The 17,024-nt window shown below is 50.9% G+C and overlaps 3 protein-coding genes across 4 annotated transcripts; 2 read left to right on the top strand and 1 right to left on the bottom strand.

Annotated features, from left to right (window-relative positions):
• Nucleotides 1-641: 641 nt before the first annotated feature.
• Nucleotides 642-4,710, top strand: det1 (DET1 partner of COP1 E3 ubiquitin ligase). 2 transcript variants are annotated; one of them, XM_042343107.1, is made up of 5 exons: nucleotides 642-715; nucleotides 1,279-2,395; nucleotides 2,669-2,859; nucleotides 2,967-3,158; nucleotides 3,922-4,710. In XM_042343107.1, the coding sequence occupies exons 2-5, from the start codon at nucleotides 1,310-1,312 to the stop codon at nucleotides 4,109-4,111; spliced, it is 1,659 nt and encodes a 552-aa protein (XP_042199041.1). In that variant the 5' UTR covers nucleotides 642-715; nucleotides 1,279-1,309; the 3' UTR covers nucleotides 4,112-4,710. The 2 variants fall into 2 exon arrangements, with proteins under 2 accessions (XP_042199041.1, XP_007908656.1); XM_007910465.2 differs by lacking the exon at nucleotides 642-715 and having other exon boundaries at nucleotides 1,126-2,395.
• Nucleotides 4,711-7,264: 2,554 nt separating this feature from the next.
• mrps11 (mitochondrial ribosomal protein S11) lies at nucleotides 7,265-12,423 on the bottom strand. The gene is made up of 6 exons (XM_042343103.1): nucleotides 12,361-12,423; nucleotides 11,493-11,606; nucleotides 11,256-11,354; nucleotides 11,043-11,172; nucleotides 8,212-8,277; nucleotides 7,265-7,498 (listed from the first exon to the last, which is right to left on the bottom strand). Exons 1-6 carry the CDS (start codon nucleotides 12,399-12,401, stop codon nucleotides 7,391-7,393), a joined length of 558 nt encoding a protein of 185 aa, XP_042199037.1. The 5' UTR covers nucleotides 12,402-12,423; the 3' UTR covers nucleotides 7,265-7,390.
• An 84-nt stretch (nucleotides 12,424-12,507) lies between these two features.
• mrpl46 (mitochondrial ribosomal protein L46) lies at nucleotides 12,508-16,132 on the top strand. Its single transcript, XM_042343125.1, has 4 exons — nucleotides 12,508-12,705; nucleotides 13,408-13,606; nucleotides 15,255-15,428; nucleotides 15,833-16,132. Exons 1-4 carry the CDS (start codon nucleotides 12,508-12,510, stop codon nucleotides 16,075-16,077), a joined length of 816 nt encoding a protein of 271 aa, XP_042199059.1. The 3' UTR covers nucleotides 16,078-16,132.
• The last annotated feature ends 892 nt before the right edge of the window (nucleotides 16,133-17,024 follow it).

Raw genomic sequence — 17,024 nt, 5'->3', positions numbered from 1 at the left:
AGGGGGTGTGTGAGGGGGTGTGTCAGGGTGTGTGTGAGGGTGTGTGTCAGGGGGTGTGAGGGGGTGTGTCAGGGTGTGTGAGGGGGTGTGTCAGGGTGTGTGAGGGGGTGTGTGAGGGGGTGTGTCAGGGGGTGTGTGAGGGTGTGTGTGAGGGTGTGTGAGAGGGTGTGTGAGGGTGTGTGTGAGGGTGTGTGAGGGGGTGTGTGAGGGTGTGTGTGAGGGGGTGTGTGAGGGTGTGTGTGAGGGGGTGTGTCAAGGGTGTGTGAGGGGGTGTGTGAGGGTGTGTGTGAGGGTGTGTGTCAGGGGGTGTGTGAGGGGGTGTGTGAGGGTGTGTGTCAGGGGGTGTGTGAGGGTGTGTGTGAGGGGGTGTGTGAGGGTGTGTGTCAGGGTGTGTGAGGGGTTGTGTCAGGGGGTGTGTGAGGGGGTGTGTCAGGGGGTGTGAGAGTGTGTCAGGGGGTGTGAGAGGGGGTGTGTCAGGGGTGTGTGAGGGGTTGTGTCAGGGGGTGTGTGAGGGGGGTGTGTGAGGGAGTGTGTGAGGGGGTGTATGAGGGGGTGTGTGAGGGGGTGTGTGAGGGGGTGTGTCAGGGTGTGTGAGGGGGTGTGTGAGGGGGTGAGGCAGGAGCTGCTGTTCTCTCCGGGGGCTGTTGGTGGCGCTGTGTTGGCCGCGCGGTGCAGTGTGGGTTGGCGGCGGCCTTGACCCCCGGGGAGAGAAACGGTCAGTCCCGGGGCCCGGGGGGGGGGGGGACCGGGGGGGGAGGACCGGGGGACCGGGGCCCGGGGGGGGGACCGGGGGGGGGGGGGAGGGCGGGGGAGGGGGGACCGGGGACCGGGGGAGGGGGGGACTGGGGGGGGGGGGGGGACCGGGGACTGGGGGGGGGACCGGGGGGGGCGGGGGGGGGGTGGGGGACTGGGGGGACGACGACTGGGGGACACACCGGGGCCCGGGGGGGGGGACCGGGATTGGGAAAGTGGCCTCAGCTCCGTCTGTGTGTGTGTGTGTCTGTGTGTGTGTCTGTGTGTGTCTGTGTGTGTGTGTCTGTGTGTGTGTGTCTGTGTGTGTGTGTGTGTGTGTGTGTGTATCTGTGTGTGTGTGTGTGTGTCTGTGTGTGTGTCTGTGTCGTGTGTGTGTGTGTGTGTGTCTGTGATACAGTAAATCCTGTGAAGTGTTTAGAGACGTTGTTCCGAGGTGTTGAGGCTTTCCCAGTGATTACTGTTGTTGAGGGGCAGTGAGAGGGAGGGGTGTGTGGCCGTGTGTCACTGTGTGTCCGTGTCTGTCAGGGCTGAGATGTGGACGTGGTGATGGACGAGGATGGAAGATGAGGAACCCACCATTAAACCGCGGAGGATCGAGAACCAGAACGTGGTTGACCGCCTGGAGCGACGCCGGATGCACTCGGGCCGGCCCGGTGCTCACTGGTACCTGGTTCGCTGCCTCCACCAGAACATCTTCCCCAACTTCACGGTGGTGAATGTGGAGAAGCCGCCCTGCTTCCTGCGCAAATTCTCCCCCGATGGCCGCTACTTCATCGCGTTCTCGCTGGACCAGACGTCGCTGGAGATCTATGAGTACCAAGGCTGCCAGGCGGCTGAGGACCTGCTGCAGGGTTACCAGGGCGACATGCTGCTGAACGGGGCCAGCGACCTGCAGTCCGTGCACATCCGCAGCAAACTCTTTGAGCGTTTCTTCCTCCTGCTGCACGTGACCAGTGTGGCGGCTAATGGGGAGCACCTGAACCGCGAGTGCAGCCTGTTCACCGACGACTGTCGCTACGTGATAGTGGGCTCGGCTGCCTATCTCCCCGAGGAGCCGCACCCGCTCTTCTTCGAGATGTACCGAAACAACGAGTCCGTCACCCCAAACCCTCGCTCCCCACTGGAGGATTACTCCCTGCACATCATCGACCTGCACACGGGCAGCCTGTGTGACTCCAGGACATTCAAGTGTGACAAGGTGATCCTGTCACACAACCAGGGGCTGTACTTGTACAAGAACATCCTGGCTGTCCTCTCTGTACAGCACCAGACCATCCACGTCTTCCAGGTCACCCCCGAGGGCACCTTCATCGACGTGCGCACAGTCGGCCGCTTCTGCTACGAGGACGACCTGCTGACAGTGTCGGCCGTGTACCCTGAGGCTCAGGGTGACGGGCAGAACCCCACCTCGCGGCCCTTCAAGGAGAAGACGCTGAACTCACTGAAGCACCGGCTGCTGGTGTACCTGTGGCAGAGAGCGGAGCAGGACGGCAGTGCAGCCGCCAAGCGCAGGTTCTTCCAGTACTTTGATCAGCTCCAGCAGCTCCGCATGTGGAAGATGCAGCTTCTCGATGAGAATCACCTGCTTATAAAGTACGCGAGTGAGGATGTGGTCACCCTGCGGGTCACTGACCCCTCCCAGGTACCTCCACACTCCCCCCTAGGTACTCACACCAGCCCCACTAACACACACACCCCCAGGTACTCACACCAGCCCCACTAACACACACACCCCCAGTACTCACACCAGCCCCACTAACACACACGCCCAGGTACTCACACCAGCCCCAGCTGAGTCCTTTGTGTTGCTCAGGTCTGTTTCCCACCCTGTGAGAGGTTTCAATTGTATTGGTGCAGATGTGATGTTTTTAGTGTGTGATTGACTGAGGCCTTTCTGTCTCTCGTCCGCCTTCAGCCCTCGTTCTTTGTGGTGTATAACATGGTGACGACACAGGTCCTCGCTGTGTTTGAGAACACGTGTGATGGGCTATTGCAGTTGTTTGAGAATTTCTGTGACCTGTATCGGAACGCCACGTTGCACAGTGAAGCCGTGCAGTTCCCCTGCTCAGCCTCCAGCAACAACTTTGCTCGACAGATCCAGCGCCGGTGAGTGTCGCCTCCACTGCACGTGACAAACATTCCTTTTCGGCTGGTTTAGGAATCTCTGCCATCCTCCCCTGGCCTGTGTGCTCAATGTCGCTGCTTGTTCACAGGTTTAAAGACACTATTGTAAACGCCAAGTATGGAGGCCACACGGAAGCCGTGAGGCGTCTCCTGGGGCAGCTGCCCATCAGCGCCCAGTCCTACAGCAGCAGCCCCTACCTTGACCTCTCGCTCTTCAGCTACGATGATAAGTGGGTCTCTGTCATGGAAAGACCAAAGACCTGTGGTGACCACCCCATCAGGTAACCTGGGCAAAGAGGTGATGGTTTGCAGTCTGTTATCTGTGTTTAGTAACCGGCTATGTACAGGCTGGTCTGTGTGTAAGATTGGCTTTGGAGACTTGTGCTGAGTTTAGTTTTACGCCTGGTCTCCGGGGAGTGATCTGACTGCAGGCTTCCCCTCTCCCCCCGAATTGGAGGACAAGGCATCTGGTGGGTTTGAGTTTAACGTTGCGCTTTAACCTCTGAAACCTGAGCTCCCCAATCCAGACCGTATGAAGTCTCATCTCTGGTGGCTGTTTCTAACCGGGGCTGGACTCGCATCACAAACATGCTGCCTGTCGGCTATTACATTGGGAAACGTTATCGGGATAAGTGGGGGTTGGTAAGAAATAAAATGGTGCGATAAGGGGCTCTATTCTGTGGTTTGGGTAGAGACATATTGTGGTGAGTGGAGTAAAGGGAGCTTGACTTGACCAGCAATACTTTATCTGGATTCTGTGTCCGATATACAGCACCGACATGAGCAGAAACATTTACCTGCCCCAGAAACTGAAATCAAACTAAAATGGCAACTTCAAAGAGACCTTTAGCAGCTGTTAAAGCAAGTGTCCTCGTGTGATTGAAGGAACCCAATCTTGTGTGAGCTGCTTCAGTAATAATAATAATAATGAGGGTTATGAGCATTGTTGCTGGCTGATATCGAGCAGCATCTCTGTGTTGTGTTGTTGACTGGCTCAGAGGATATAAATGTCGCTGACCTGATTGTGTTCACTGTTTGCTGTAGGTTTTACGCCAGGGATTCCGGGCTCCTGAAGTTTAAGATCCAGGCAGGACTCCTGGGCCGGCCAATCAACCACACAGTCAGGCGTCTTGTGGCTTTCACGTTCCATCCCTTTGAGCCCTTTGCCATCTCGGTCCAGCGAACTAACGCAGAGTACGTGGTCAGCTTCCACATGCGGCACGTCTGTGTGTAGACCCCTGTGCTGCAGCCCCATGAGAACCAAGAAACTCTTTTCAGAAAATACCACAAAGTTGGTGAAATGTGGCAACACTTTGTCAGGGACATTTAATATCTTCACATTAACCTTCACACCTCTTCTGCTGAGTGAGGCAATGCACAAGTGTAGATCATGTGTGATCCTGAAACAGAAACCTGCTGTATGTTGTGTTGGAAATATCTCCATGTAAAGGACTGGCCATTGCATTTCATTTGTGTTGTAACCAGATCAACATTTGGCTATTTTCAAGGGTTAACTGATGAGTAAGAAATGGACACTGCAATAAATCGGCATCATTCCCAGGTTCCCACTTGGAAAACTCATTGTAACCTGGGAATGGGAATGGCTGGGGTGATTCTCCTTCCAGCGTTGACCACTCTGCCTGCTGATGGTGTGACTGTTAACAGCCCTGTCTACTGTATAACTATGATACTGAGTTTCCATTTCATTTGTGACATGAATTATTGTGGAAAGTTTGATTTCATTATGAAGATGTTACAATGGAATTTTTTGACGAATTCTGTGTTGCTGCCTTTTAAATTTTTACAAATTAAATATACCTGGTTTTAAAGTGACTTTTCTGTGGAGGCTGTGAGGCCCAAGCCATTTGACACCCGTTTACGTGTGAATTTATCCCAACTTTGTCATCATTTACATTGTGTCAATCTGGTAATTTATGGGATATATCACATAAGGAGTTTGGGACATATGTGCATGCGACCACCAGGAAGGTGGAAGGCGAACTAGATGGACCTTGGTCTTTTTTCGTCTAGCATTTCTTATGCTCTTGTGTAATTTCGCCCAAATATTGAGATTTTTTCTGTTTTGTCAAGTTCAAAGATCCAAGGAGATGTGTGAAGTGGAAGTGGAGGAGGTGTGTAAGTGTGCGAAGCTGTTTCCTTCTCAGCTAATGGGAGCAGGAAACATGGAACGTGTAACGGGAAAGGCAGTCCAGACACGAGGTGTAGAAGTTGGAGGTGATTGCTGTGTGCAGGACAGTTTGATTAGCATTAGGTAAATCTTTACAAGTACAAAATATACCAACATTTTAAACAAAATAACAAATGTATGTGGTGATGTTGTCCCTGTGAAACGCAGGCTGGAAATGCATTAAGAGCTTGAAGATCAAGTGAATTCTCCAGTGGGTTCACTGGTTGTCTTGTAGAGAACCTTCACCACTTACAGAAACTACTCCAGTGTACCTGAGAAGGACCCGGCTAATGAACTGAAAAAGGCCCTACAATTGGCAGCGAATTGTGATGCTGCATCAAAGGCTGTAGTGCTCTTTGTTGTCTGTCCTCACTTTGTGCTGTTTCCTGTCCTCTGACACATGTGGGCTGAAGGGTCTCTGGTTTGTCAGGATAGTGGAGTAACAAGCAGCGAGGGGCAGCCTCGACCTGTCTGCGAGCAGCTAATTACAATCCTTTCCAAATGAACTGCCATTTATGGCTGAATAACATGCAGTAAATACCATACTGTTCAAAATACAATTGTAGGAATATGAATTGGTTATTTTGCTGTATGAATACTGTTTATAGAACAATGAGGGCTGTGAGTACCCCTCTCAGTACTGTGTGTGTAGGGGGGGATAGAGAGAACAAGACAGAGAGCCTGTGACTGGAGTCTACTGTTACAGCTGTTTTATGGGGGGGCTTCCCATGCCAGAGGGTAACACGAGGTGTGACACAAGGTGTGACACGATGGATTAAATATCAGCAGTTGCACTGAGCACAACAACGTATTTTAACTGATTTGCACTTGTTCTTTAACGACAAGATTGTCAGTAGAGATTACTATAGAATGATAATTAAGTTGGCACTAGATACAAGTACAACAACAACAAGATTGTATTTATAGAGCCCCTTTCACGTCGGGAGGACGTCCCTAAGTACAAAGCCTCATTGTGAGCATCAGCAAGTTTATTCTCGATAATTTAGCAAACATTTAAAAATGAAGAATCAACAATAACTTGCATTTATGCAGCACCTTAACTTGGAACAACGTCTCAGAGGATAGACATTGTGCCAGACACCAATCTGGGAGGGGGGGGGGAAGAGAGATTTTTGAAAAGAGGGGTTGAGGGAGGCAGTTCTAGAAAGTGAACCGGCTGAGGCCACGGCTGTTGATGATGGGGAATGCGCAGTGGCCTGAGTTTGCTGAGCAGAAGAACAAAGCTAGAGATTACAGAGTGGGTGGGTGGGGGGGGGGGGGTGCGAGGGCGTGGGCAGATTTGTATGTGAGGGTGAGAATCCGGTGCAGCAAATAACATTTCAGACTGAAAGATAATTTATTGTAAATTTAAAATAACGCAGTCAGGAAAATAGCACGATACACTGCTGTAGAACAGACACAATTCATTTAGTTTAATCTCCTGTGAAGTGTTCAGAATCTGGCTGTATCAGTGGTGCATCTGAACTAATATTTATTGGGTAATGTTGGGAGGTTAACTGGCCACCCTGCTGTCCCCCACCTCACTGAAATGGCAACTAATCTCTTTTATTATGGAAATCAGTGGCTGATACTGATTTAGAATGTGTGAGTAATGTCCATTAATGACTTTTATCGGTGCAGGTTTTGCAGTATGTTTGGAGTTTACTGGACTGTATTAAATCTTGGCACTCGTCGGGATAATGCTCCAATTAAAATGAAAGGTATTTTGATGAAAAATAATCAACGCGTGAACGAATTAGAAGGATGCTGATTTAGCTGGCTGTATTGTTTATACCACACTGAGAAAGGGACTAGACATCAGCACATCACAGGCACACACACGCCACAGGCGAGTGGGGACTCTACAAGCAAATGTACACTAACCTGATTTTAACCCTCGTCATTTGAAACCGGCATCACTTGTCACATTTTACTCTTCATTCTCAGTAAGATCTGAAAGGGAACTGTCCTCGGAAGCCACATAAAGACTGTAGGATTTGCTCTGAGATGAGAGAGCTCATTGGTATCCCTCTAAAACCACTCGCTCTCTGTCTTCAAAACCTTCCAAAAAACCTCACTTTCACTTGACCTTTGGTCAGCCACATCCTTAAATGTCCCATTTCCTGCTCACTCACTACTAGACTTGTCACGCAGTTTGAGATGTTCGGTGTGAAAGGCGCTACATTAATAGATGCTGTACCCAGTAGACAGTCAGGTTTTATTGTTGTGTACACTCTGAGACAGATTTACACGGGAACGTTAGAGCAGAAGCCGCTGTCTCTGTGTGACGTAGTCAGTGTTTAGCTGAGGGGGTGAGGAACCGCCTCACATCCTGCGGACCTTGCGTGGTCGACAGCCGTTGTGAGGTATGGGAGTGTTGTCTGTGATTGAAACAACCTGCAGGCCACCCATCGCAAGACCTTTGATGGCAGACTGCAACAGAAAACAAACCAAGACAAAGCACAATGATGCTGATCGTATAAAATCATGCTTTCACAATGCCAGCAGCAGCGGCTACGCAATCAAACACAAGTAGGTCAGATACTCGTTCCAATCTTCTCCCCACAGCCAGAGTACCCACTACCCCTCAATGCCCAGCTCCACATGTGGGTGAGGACCAGAGAGCATTCAGACTCACAGCTTCAACTCTCCTGAGCCTCACTCACTCACTCACTGTGGGCCGATATCTAACTGTTATGTGGTTTCCATTGAAACTCAGCAGCGCACCAGTTGCAGATTAACCCGTACAAACTAACTGAGCACCAGAAAAGCTTAGTGCTGAAAAAACAATCAATAACCCAGAATAAAACAAAGATTGTAAGAAACACAAGAATCTAAGTTTGATTTGGCGAAACGTTCAGTGCGCCGAGTCGCTACCCCGCGTGAAGGTCCGGTGTAAATACAAGTTTGTGATCTGTAGTCATGTCATTGCTCAACTTTAACTGAAGTCAATATCATCCAATCAGATCACAAGCGCCACAGAAACTGTTCTCATTGTTGAGCATTGCTCAGTGGTGTAGACACAGGGCCACGTGGGAACCACACAATGCACCATATTCAGCCGATGAGATCCAAAGGCTGTTGCTGCAGCAGCAACTAAACCAAACCTGCAGCCAGGAGGGGACCAGCCCTGGTCAATAACTCACCGTCCGGCCGGGGCCCAGCCCCTTCACCTGCACTCGCACAAAGGAAACACCTTTAACAGCAGCTTTCTGTGGACAAACAGAAAGAGAAATCATTTTATTCCAATGTTTCTGTGTGTTCGCTCTTTCATCTCCCCTCCTCACCAGGATTGCTGCTGTATTATTACAAACATCTGCCACCTTTTGATCAGCAGCGAGAGCCTCAGCAACATCTAATCACACTGCCTGTTAGCCATGCATGTTCCCTGTACCAGGGCAATGCCATCCTCTGCTGGTCACTGCCGTGTACAACTCACATCAAACTGACCACGACTACTGAAAATACAGACAAACCTGTTCAGGCCACCACCCTCACACACACAAACCCTTACTCAGATGCCACTCTTATATCAAGGCCACTTTGCCCAGTCCCCTAGAGACAGGTTTGGCCGTATTGCTGCAAAAACATCCAGGAGGATGAGCAGCAAATGTAATGAATTTCAACTGAAATGTGTGAGACACGTGTTTGCCACTAACAGACAGGCAGCTGCTGTGAACGTCAGAATCAGCTGTGTCTTCATTACAGGGGAGAGCTGCTACGTAACCTAAACAGGTGACGTTACTGTAGAGGCCTGATGGGATCATAGAGCCCGACAACAGTCTAACCTTTAGCCTAAAGGCAAAGCACTGGCTTCCATTCACGTGAGGAGCTGGTGCAGGGTAGGCTGCCTGGTGTATAACTGCCAAAAGCAAACTGCAAACAGTTAATCTTGAGCTCTGTAGAAAGCTCATAAATCACTGAGATCAAACAGTGTCCGAGGAAAGCACAGCATTTCTCCCAGTGAAGCAGGCTCCAATTACCCAAGACACAGGGTGAGAGGAGTCCAGGGGTGAGTGGGCAAAAGATAAATGGGATGAAATTCTGAATGAAGGGGTAAAGCATCAGTTATAGGTGTCAGCCTGGCTCAGTTGGCAGCTCTCTCATGTCTCAGTCAGGAGGTTGTGGGCTTAAGCTCCACTGGAGGCCATTGTTGGAGGTGCTGTTCTTCAGATGAAATGTTAAACTGAGCTGCCTGTCTGTGCCTGTTCAGGTGGATGTTAAAGATCCCATGGCACGATTCAAAAGAAGAATAGAACTTCTCCTGGTGTCCTGGCCAACAATCCCCCAAATAAAATTGGTGACTGGTTGTTGGACATTGCAGTGAGCAAATTGGTTGTCATGTTCCCCTGTAAAATACAGTCTATAAAATGCATTTTACAGTCAATTCTATGAGATGACTCGATAAAGTGAAAAGGCACTAGACCAAATACAAGGATGATTATTATTATTATAGTACAAGAGGAGCCGACGCACAAATTTCTCTCACACAAATTTGGCAATGAATATTAAGGAAATATGATGATTAATTAGTGATGCGGAGCCAACCTCTTATTGATCACCTTAGCTGAATGTTGAGTTGAGAATCTTTTGGGTGTGTGGCTCAGTATTATCCCAGCTCCGACTTTACCAACCGAATCGTAGAGAGAACCCTATGCACTGGTTAGTGCTCTGAGAACAGTTAACACACCATAGTAATAATCCCTTCATAAAATAATAATTTGCTCACTCAGTCCACAACTGTTTTTGGGACACTGCTGTGCGCAATTCGCCCCAAAAATATACATTCAATTCAATTGACAGCGTATCCTGTGAAGCGCTTTGAGACATCTTGAAGACATTATAAGGCGCTATATCAAATGCAAGAATTATTATTATCAACATGCGCAGAGAGATAGCCAGACTGTAAGCTAGGGTGTGAGTGAGTGAGTGAGTGAGTAGGTGAGTGAGCGAGCGAGCGAGGGCAGCACAGAAACAACTAGCCGAGAGGACACTGTGGCTTAGATGGGAATATTTATGTTTTGAGGGTATGATTTTTAACTTTCAATGAATTAAAGGCACTGCAGGGGCTGACAGCCAGTGTTACCAGCAAGTCAGTGTCACAATCAGTGTTTCAGGCCATTTATTAATAACCAGAATTGGTGCTGTGGCCACACTACAGCTGATGAAGTGGTTAATGCTGAGTTTATGACTGAAAATTTATGACTTGTGGGTAAAATGTTGAAAGCAGCAAGATAAATATTATGGATGTTGCAGCAAGTGTGAGCGGCTGCCAGTGAATGATGAGCATCATGGGCAGTGCAATGAAAAGCAACTGCTTCATTGCAATCAAACCTACAACTGCAAGAACAGCATCAAACCAACAGAATACAGGGAAGACCATTCACCCCATTCCTGCTCACATCAACACCCAGGCCCAATTCAGGACCTGATCTGACAATAATTACGTAGTTACAGAAGATACCATTTAAGCCAACAGGTCTGTGCTGGTGCTCGCTCCCCACTGGAGCTCTCTCATATTTCTTCTTTTCCTGTAAGTTTTATATTATTTTCCTCCAAGTATCTTTACAATCCTTTTAACTGTTGTTGTGGACTTGGTTTTGGTGGCCATTTGTGCACTGACATTCAGTCCTCTCACAACCCTCTGGGTGAGAATTTCTCGTAACCTTTCTTTATGGTGATGATCCCCAATTGATGCCCTTGTGTAACCGATAATCAACAGAAATCTTTACTTTTTACCTGATTCCAATCAAAGGAAAGATGATTTAGAATTTAGATAACTACCAAAAGATCTCACTTTAGCTCTCTGCTGAGCAAGAACGCAGCCTGCTCATTTTAATATTAATCCTTAATTTGATAGAATACTTGTCACGGCAAGCGAATGTCTCAAAACGCTTCACAGCAAACGGAGACCAAGCTGGCCATTCTTTGACCTGACGTTAGAGAGACATTTACTATGGGAACAAAGGCTCAGTACCACTGCTGCTGAGATGCCGGCCGTCTGGGCTGCGATCGGGGTGCCTTTCTTCGCATTCTTGAAGCCCTCCGTTCCACAGGAAGTGCGCACCACATACTCCCCTTGGTGGCTCGTCACCTGGATGTGGGTGCTGGGAGACAGGGAAGAGTTTAGATGTCAGGAGTCACAACACAGCTATACGTCCGTCTGCTCATGTATTCAGACGCGGCTTACTTGTTATACGTTGCTTTGACGTGGGCTATGGGCAGCTCTTCGTACTTTCTGCCACCCCAGCGCAGAGGGCTGTCCTCACCCGGCATTGGGGGCAGAATACTGTAACACACACAGGCACAAAGTGTCTCAGCGCAAACAATCTGGAGACGAGAAAGCCACTTATTCATCAACAACATTCAGTGGATTTGCGCTGCAGGTTCCGCTGAGTTTGATTATTTGCTGTGTGTGAAGGATCACCTGAAGCCGGGAGCCGTTGCTGTGGGTTCAGGCTGTGAGGAGCTGCCATCTCTCCCTGTGTCCTCCTGCCACCTGTGCGAGCTGGTCAGCACTGGGCGGCCATGGGCCACGGCTCTGTGAGGGGCAGAGAGAGATCAGCGAGTAATTGCCCACCGTCACCCCCATAACCCCCCCCCCCCCGACACTCCCCGCGGTGATGCCCCCCCGGAATAATAATAATAATCCTCGCATTTGATATAGCGCTTTTCATGTTGGGAGGACGTCCCAAAGCGCTTCACAGAACACACTGTAAAGTGAATTGACTGTATATCTGTGGGCGAACGCGGCAGCCAATTGCGCACAGCAATGTCCCACAAACAGTCGCAGATTGAAAATGACCAATTTATTATTGTTTTTGGTTTTGGAGGGATTATTATTAGGCTCTGTGTGGAGTAAGGAAACTTGCCCGAGGTTTCGCCCTGACTGACCCCCCGGGGATTGAACTCAGGTCTCTCACTCGCAAAGCGAGTGCTCTAACCACTGAGCTACAGGACTCCACACAGACTACAGACCCGTCACTCCCCAGTGACCCCCCACACGTCTTCGCATTTATCCCCTCACAGTAAACCCTCATTCACCTCTCAATTAATACTCAATTAATACACCTCTCCCCCCACCGCCTGTCCCCCCCCCACCGCCCCCCCCCCCCACCGCCTGTCCCCCCCCCCCCCCTCACCGCCTGTCCCCCCTCACCGCCTGTCCCCCCCCCCCCCCGCTGCCACTGATACACAAGACACCGGTAATAAGGCCCCGTTTCAGTGTCAGGCCGCACTGATCCCCGCCCCCGCCCCCCCCCGGGCCCCCCCCGCCCCCCCCGGGCCGCACTGACCTGGAGGCCGGGATGAAGCGGCCACACAATCCCCGCAACATGGCGCCGCTCCCCCCCCCCCTCCCCGCGGCTGTGGGCGGGGCCGAGGGCGGGGCCGAGGGCGGGAGGGCCCCACAGTCCGCGCGGCGCGGGGGGGGAGGGGGGGACATGGCGGCGCGGAGACTGGCGGCCGCGGGGCTCGCGCTGGCGGTGCGGCCCGTGTCCGGGGGCCCGGGGCCCGGGGGCGGGGGCGGGGGGGGGGGCGGCCGCTGGCGGCTGCTCGGGGCCGTTTGTCTGCAGAGAAGCGCCGCAGTCTCCCGGACACCGAACCCCAGAGAGACCGAAGTCACACACTTACTGCAGCAGGTGAGCGGCCTCGGCTCGGCTCGGGGCTACAGCCACAGCCACGGCCTCGGCCTCGGCCTCGGCCACGGCCACAGCCTCAGCCTCGGCCTCGGCCTCGGCCTCGGGTACAGCCTCAGCCACAGCCTCAGCCTCAGGCCGCGCCGGGGCCTCGGGTCAGTGTCAGTGTGAGGAGAATTCACTGAACTTACCCGTTGGTTGTAAGTGTGTAAGTGTGATCGGGTGTAAGTGTGATCGGGTGTAAGTGTGATCGGGTGTAAGTGTGATCGGGTGTAAGTGTGATCGGGGTGTAAGTGTGATCGGGTGTAAGTGTGATCGGGTGTAAGTGTGATCGGGTGTAAGTGTGATCGGGTGTAAGTGTGATCGGGTGTAAGTGTGATCGGGTGTAAGTGTGGTCGGGGTGTAAGTGTGATCGGGTGTAAGTGTGATCGGGTGTAAGTGTGATCGGGTGTAAGTGTGATCGGGTGTAAGTGTGATCGGGGTGTAAGTGTGATCGGGTGTAAGTGTGATCGGGGTGTAAGTGTGATCGGGTGTAAGTGTGATCGGGGTGTAAGTGTGATCGGGGTGTAAGTGTGATCGGGTGTAAGTGTGGTCGGGTGTAAGTGTGGTCGGGTGTAAGTGTGATCGGGGTGTAAGTGTGATCGGGGTGTAAGTGTGATCGGGTGTAAGTGTGATCGGGTACAAGTGCGGTTCTCTGCTTCACAGATGGAACAAGAGAAAAGTCTGTATTCTGACCACGAGCTTCGAGTGTTCGAGGACGAGGAGAGAGTGCGGCGGAGATTGGCTGATGATTACGACTCAGACGAGGAGGAAGTGGTGGGGCAGGAGATCGTGTCTGCCCAGGACCTGGAGGACTCCTGGGACCAGAAGCTAAAGAAGTTCAGCCCCGCCAAGCGGGTACAAGGTTCATTACTCACTTGATGGCTGTCAGTCAAATTGGGATCAAATTGGTTGCCGTGTTTGTCCACATATACGCAGCCGCTAAACTTGTGAAGTACTTTGACATTTACGTTGTGGACACTATACCAAATGCAAGGATTACTCGTATAGTCCAAGGATTACTCGTATAGTCCAAGGATTACTCGTATAGTCCAAGGATTACTCGTGTAGTCCAAGGATTACTCGTATAGTCCAAGGATTACTCGTATAGTCCAAGGATTACTCGTATAGTCCAAGGATTACTCGTATAGTCCAAGGATTACTCGTATAGTCCAAGGATTACTCGTATAGTCCAAGGATTACTCGTATAGTCCAAGGATTACTCGTGTAGTCCAAGGATTACTCGTGTAGTCCAAGGATTACTCGTTTAGTCCAAGGATTACTCGTATAGTCCAAGGATTACTCGTATAGTCCAAGGATTACTCGTATAGTCCAAGGATTACTCGTATAGTCCAAGGATTACTCGTGTAGTCCAAGGATTACTCGTATAGTCCAAGGATTACTCGTATAGTCCAAGCATTACTCGTATAGTCCAAGCATTACTCGTATAGTCCAAGGATTACTTGTTTGGTCCAAGGATTGCTCGTATAGTCCAACTCTACCTTTCCTCCTCTATCCTCAACTCCACGACCCCCGATGTCCTGACAGCTGTCTGTCCGACATCGAGTACTGGACGAGAGACAACTTTCTTCAGCTCAATGTACGCAAAACTGAGGCCCTCCTGATTGGCTCACGTCAGCGCCTCCGCACCTCAGGCGCTGACAGCATCAGCATCCAAGGCTGCACTCTCCACCTCTCAAGGCCGGTCAGGAACCTCGGGGTTCTGTTCGACCCTGAGCTGTCCTTTCTTCCTCATATCCGCACCACAACTGGCACCGCCTTCCATCACCTCTGAAACATCGCCAGACTACGGTACTACCTCACCCCTCACGCGGTTGAAACTGGTCCACACCTTTATCACCTCAAGGCTGGACTATGGGAACTCTCTCCTCGTCGGCCTTCCCGCCACCTCCCTCCACACTGCAGGTCATTCAGAACTCTGCAGCTCGTGTACTGTTCCGCACCAGACACCGCGACCACATCACTCCCACCCTCGCTCGCCTCCACTGGCTCCCCATCCCCCAGAGGATCGAATTCAAGATCCTCATCCTCACCTACAAGGCCATTCATGGCCTTGCTCCCTCCTACCTCTGTGACCTACTATCCCCCTACCTACCTGCCCGTACCCTCCATTCCTCTAGCTCCGGTCTGCTCCACATCCCCCGCCCCAACCGCCCTACCATTGGTGGTCGGGCCTTCAGCCTCTCAGCCCCGAGGCTCTGGAACTCTATCCCCCAGTGCGTTCGCATTGCCTCCTCCCTTTCCTCCTTCAAGGCCGGTCTCAAGACCTTTCTCTTTGACCGTGCCTTCAGCTCCCCTTTCGACTCTCTACCCCCTCCTCGCTCCCTCCCTTCCCTCCCCTCACATTGACCATTTCCCCCTTGCTCGGGTCCTGACCCAACTGTCCAGCACCTTGGGACATCCTCCCGACTTGAAAGGCGCTCTATAAATGGAATCTTGTTGTTGTTGTTGTATACCGGTACCTAGTAACCGTCTCACCCTCTGTGCTGTAGATGCGGACAGGGAGAATGATCGTCTGTCACTGAACAGGAAACTTGAAGACAAGCTGATATTACTGGTGAAGGAGAGGCTTGGGGATGAGGAGCTGTGGCTGTTGCCCCAGGGGGAATGGAAGCCCTGGGAAAGCCTGCGGAGAACGGCAGAGCGTACCCTGTCAGCACTGTCAGGTGAGGCTATCAGATGGGGAAGACACAGAGGCACAGGTTGGAGGAAAGATTTTCACATTAAGATAGAAAACTATATCTGCCAAATCAATCAAGTGATTGAAGAAAGATATTTGGGAGGTAGGAATATTAACAGAGGTGACAGGAGGGAGGAGGTGACCTGGAATGGGCTGTGGGAGCGCTCTGGGACCTACCCTGTGTGATGGAGCGATATAAATGCAAGCTATTGGTGGTGGTGGAGTGGGTTTGATGGACCAAATGCTCCTGTTCCCGGCTTCCCATTAATCCTGTGTAAAAACAAGTGATTCCAGTGCACGTGTGTCATTCGATTTCTAAATCAGTCATTGGCTGGTGTTTGTCCCGGGGTAAATATTCCAGTTAATTTTAGCTTCTCTGTCTTTCTGCAGGAGACAAACTGAGGGCATGTTTTCTGGGCAAAGCCCCCAGTGGCTTGTATAAATATCGCTATCCCATCACACTGCGCTCCTCTGGCTATGAGGGAGCCAAGGTTTTCTTCTTTAAAGCAATGCTGACAAATGGAGACCTGCAAACGGACGTCAAGGACCACGTGTGGGTGACGAAGAGTGAGCTACAGCACTATCTCAAACCACAATACTTGAAGCAACTCAACCGCTTTGTCTTTGACTTCTGAGGAACATTGAATATGAATACTTAATTAGTAAAAATAAATACGTTTGCCCATTTCATTTACATGTCCAATGTTTCGCTTTTCCCCACAATGTCTCCCAATTCATTGCTTTACTATTCAGTGATCTCCCATTATGGGAAGCGAGTATATGATGACAACAGCAACAACTTCAGGCGGGATAGTGTCCAGTGACACTAACCAAACAATAACCAAACAAAACAATTGTCATTTGTGATTAACAAACACTGTCCCAACTGCCACCAGAGACCCCTCCCCTGGTCACTGCGGAGCAGTGTCACCCTGTGGCTGTGAGCGGACAGGTGCAATCACTGTACATCAGACAGTAGCTGCCTGTGTACATTAGACAGTAGCTGCCTGTGTACGTTAGGCAGTAGCAGTCTGTACGTTAGACAGCAGCAGCCTGTGTACGTTAGGCAGTAGCAGCCTGTGTACGTTAGGCAGTAGCTGCCTGTGTACAGTAGACACTAACAGCCTGTGTACGTTAGGCAGTAGCAGCCTGTGTACGTTAGGCAGTAGCTGCCTGTGTACAGTAGACACTAACAGCCTGTGTACGTTAGACGGTAGCAGCCTGTGTACGTTAGGCAGTAGCTGCCTGTGTACGTTAGGCAGTAGCTGCCTGTGTACGTTAGGCAGTAGCTGCCTGTGTACATTAGGCAGTAGCAGCCTGTGTACGTTAGGCAGTAGCTGCCTGTGTACATTAGGCAGTAGCAGCCTGTGTACGTTAGGCAGTAGCTGCCTGTGTACGTTAGGCAGTAGCTGCCTGTGTACATTAGACAGTAGCTGCCTGTGTACATTAGGCAGTAGCTGCCTGTGTACATTAGACAGTAGCTGCCTGTGTACGTTAGGGAGTAGCTGCCTGTGTACGTTAGACAGTAACAGCCTGTGTACACAATGTGCAGTTCCAGCACTTTTTAACATTAGTTGGATGA

This window comes from Callorhinchus milii, unplaced genomic scaffold (genome assembly GCF_018977255.1).
Source record: "Callorhinchus milii isolate IMCB2004 unplaced genomic scaffold, IMCB_Cmil_1.0 Scaffold22, whole genome shotgun sequence".
Taxonomy (NCBI): domain Eukaryota; kingdom Metazoa; phylum Chordata; class Chondrichthyes; order Chimaeriformes; family Callorhinchidae; genus Callorhinchus; species Callorhinchus milii.
The sequence above is the reverse complement of the archived record's forward strand: the minus strand, read 5'-3'. Positions and strand labels throughout refer to the sequence as shown.

Coding starts and splice junctions, on each gene's coding strand:
- det1 (XM_042343107.1), top strand. CDS start 1,310: ATGGAAGATGAGGAACCCACCATTAAACCGCGGAGGATCGAGAACCAG. Junction 2,396..2,668: donor GGGTCACTGACCCCTCCCAG/GTACCTCCACAC, acceptor GTCCGCCTTCAG/CCCTCGTTCTTTGTGGTGTA. Junction 2,860..2,966: donor GCTCGACAGATCCAGCGCCG/GTGAGTGTCGCC, acceptor GCTTGTTCACAG/GTTTAAAGACACTATTGTAA.
- mrps11 (XM_042343103.1), bottom strand. CDS start 12,401: ATGTTGCGGGGATTGTGTGGCCGCTTCATCCCGGCCTCCAG. Junction 11,173..11,255: donor GTCAAAGCAACGTATAACAA/GTAAGCCGCGTC, acceptor CCTGTCTCCCAG/CACCCACATCCAGGTGACGA. Junction 8,278..11,042: donor CCGGCATCTCAGCAGCAGTG/GTACTGAGCCTT, acceptor GTTTGTCCACAG/AAAGCTGCTGTTAAAGGTGT.
- mrpl46 (XM_042343125.1), top strand. CDS start 12,508: ATGGCGGCGCGGAGACTGGCGGCCGCGGGGCTCGCGCTGGCGGTGCGG. Junction 12,706..13,407: donor TCACACACTTACTGCAGCAG/GTGAGCGGCCTC, acceptor TCTGCTTCACAG/ATGGAACAAGAGAAAAGTCT. Junction 15,429..15,832: donor TACCCTGTCAGCACTGTCAG/GTGAGGCTATCA, acceptor GTCTTTCTGCAG/GAGACAAACTGAGGGCATGT.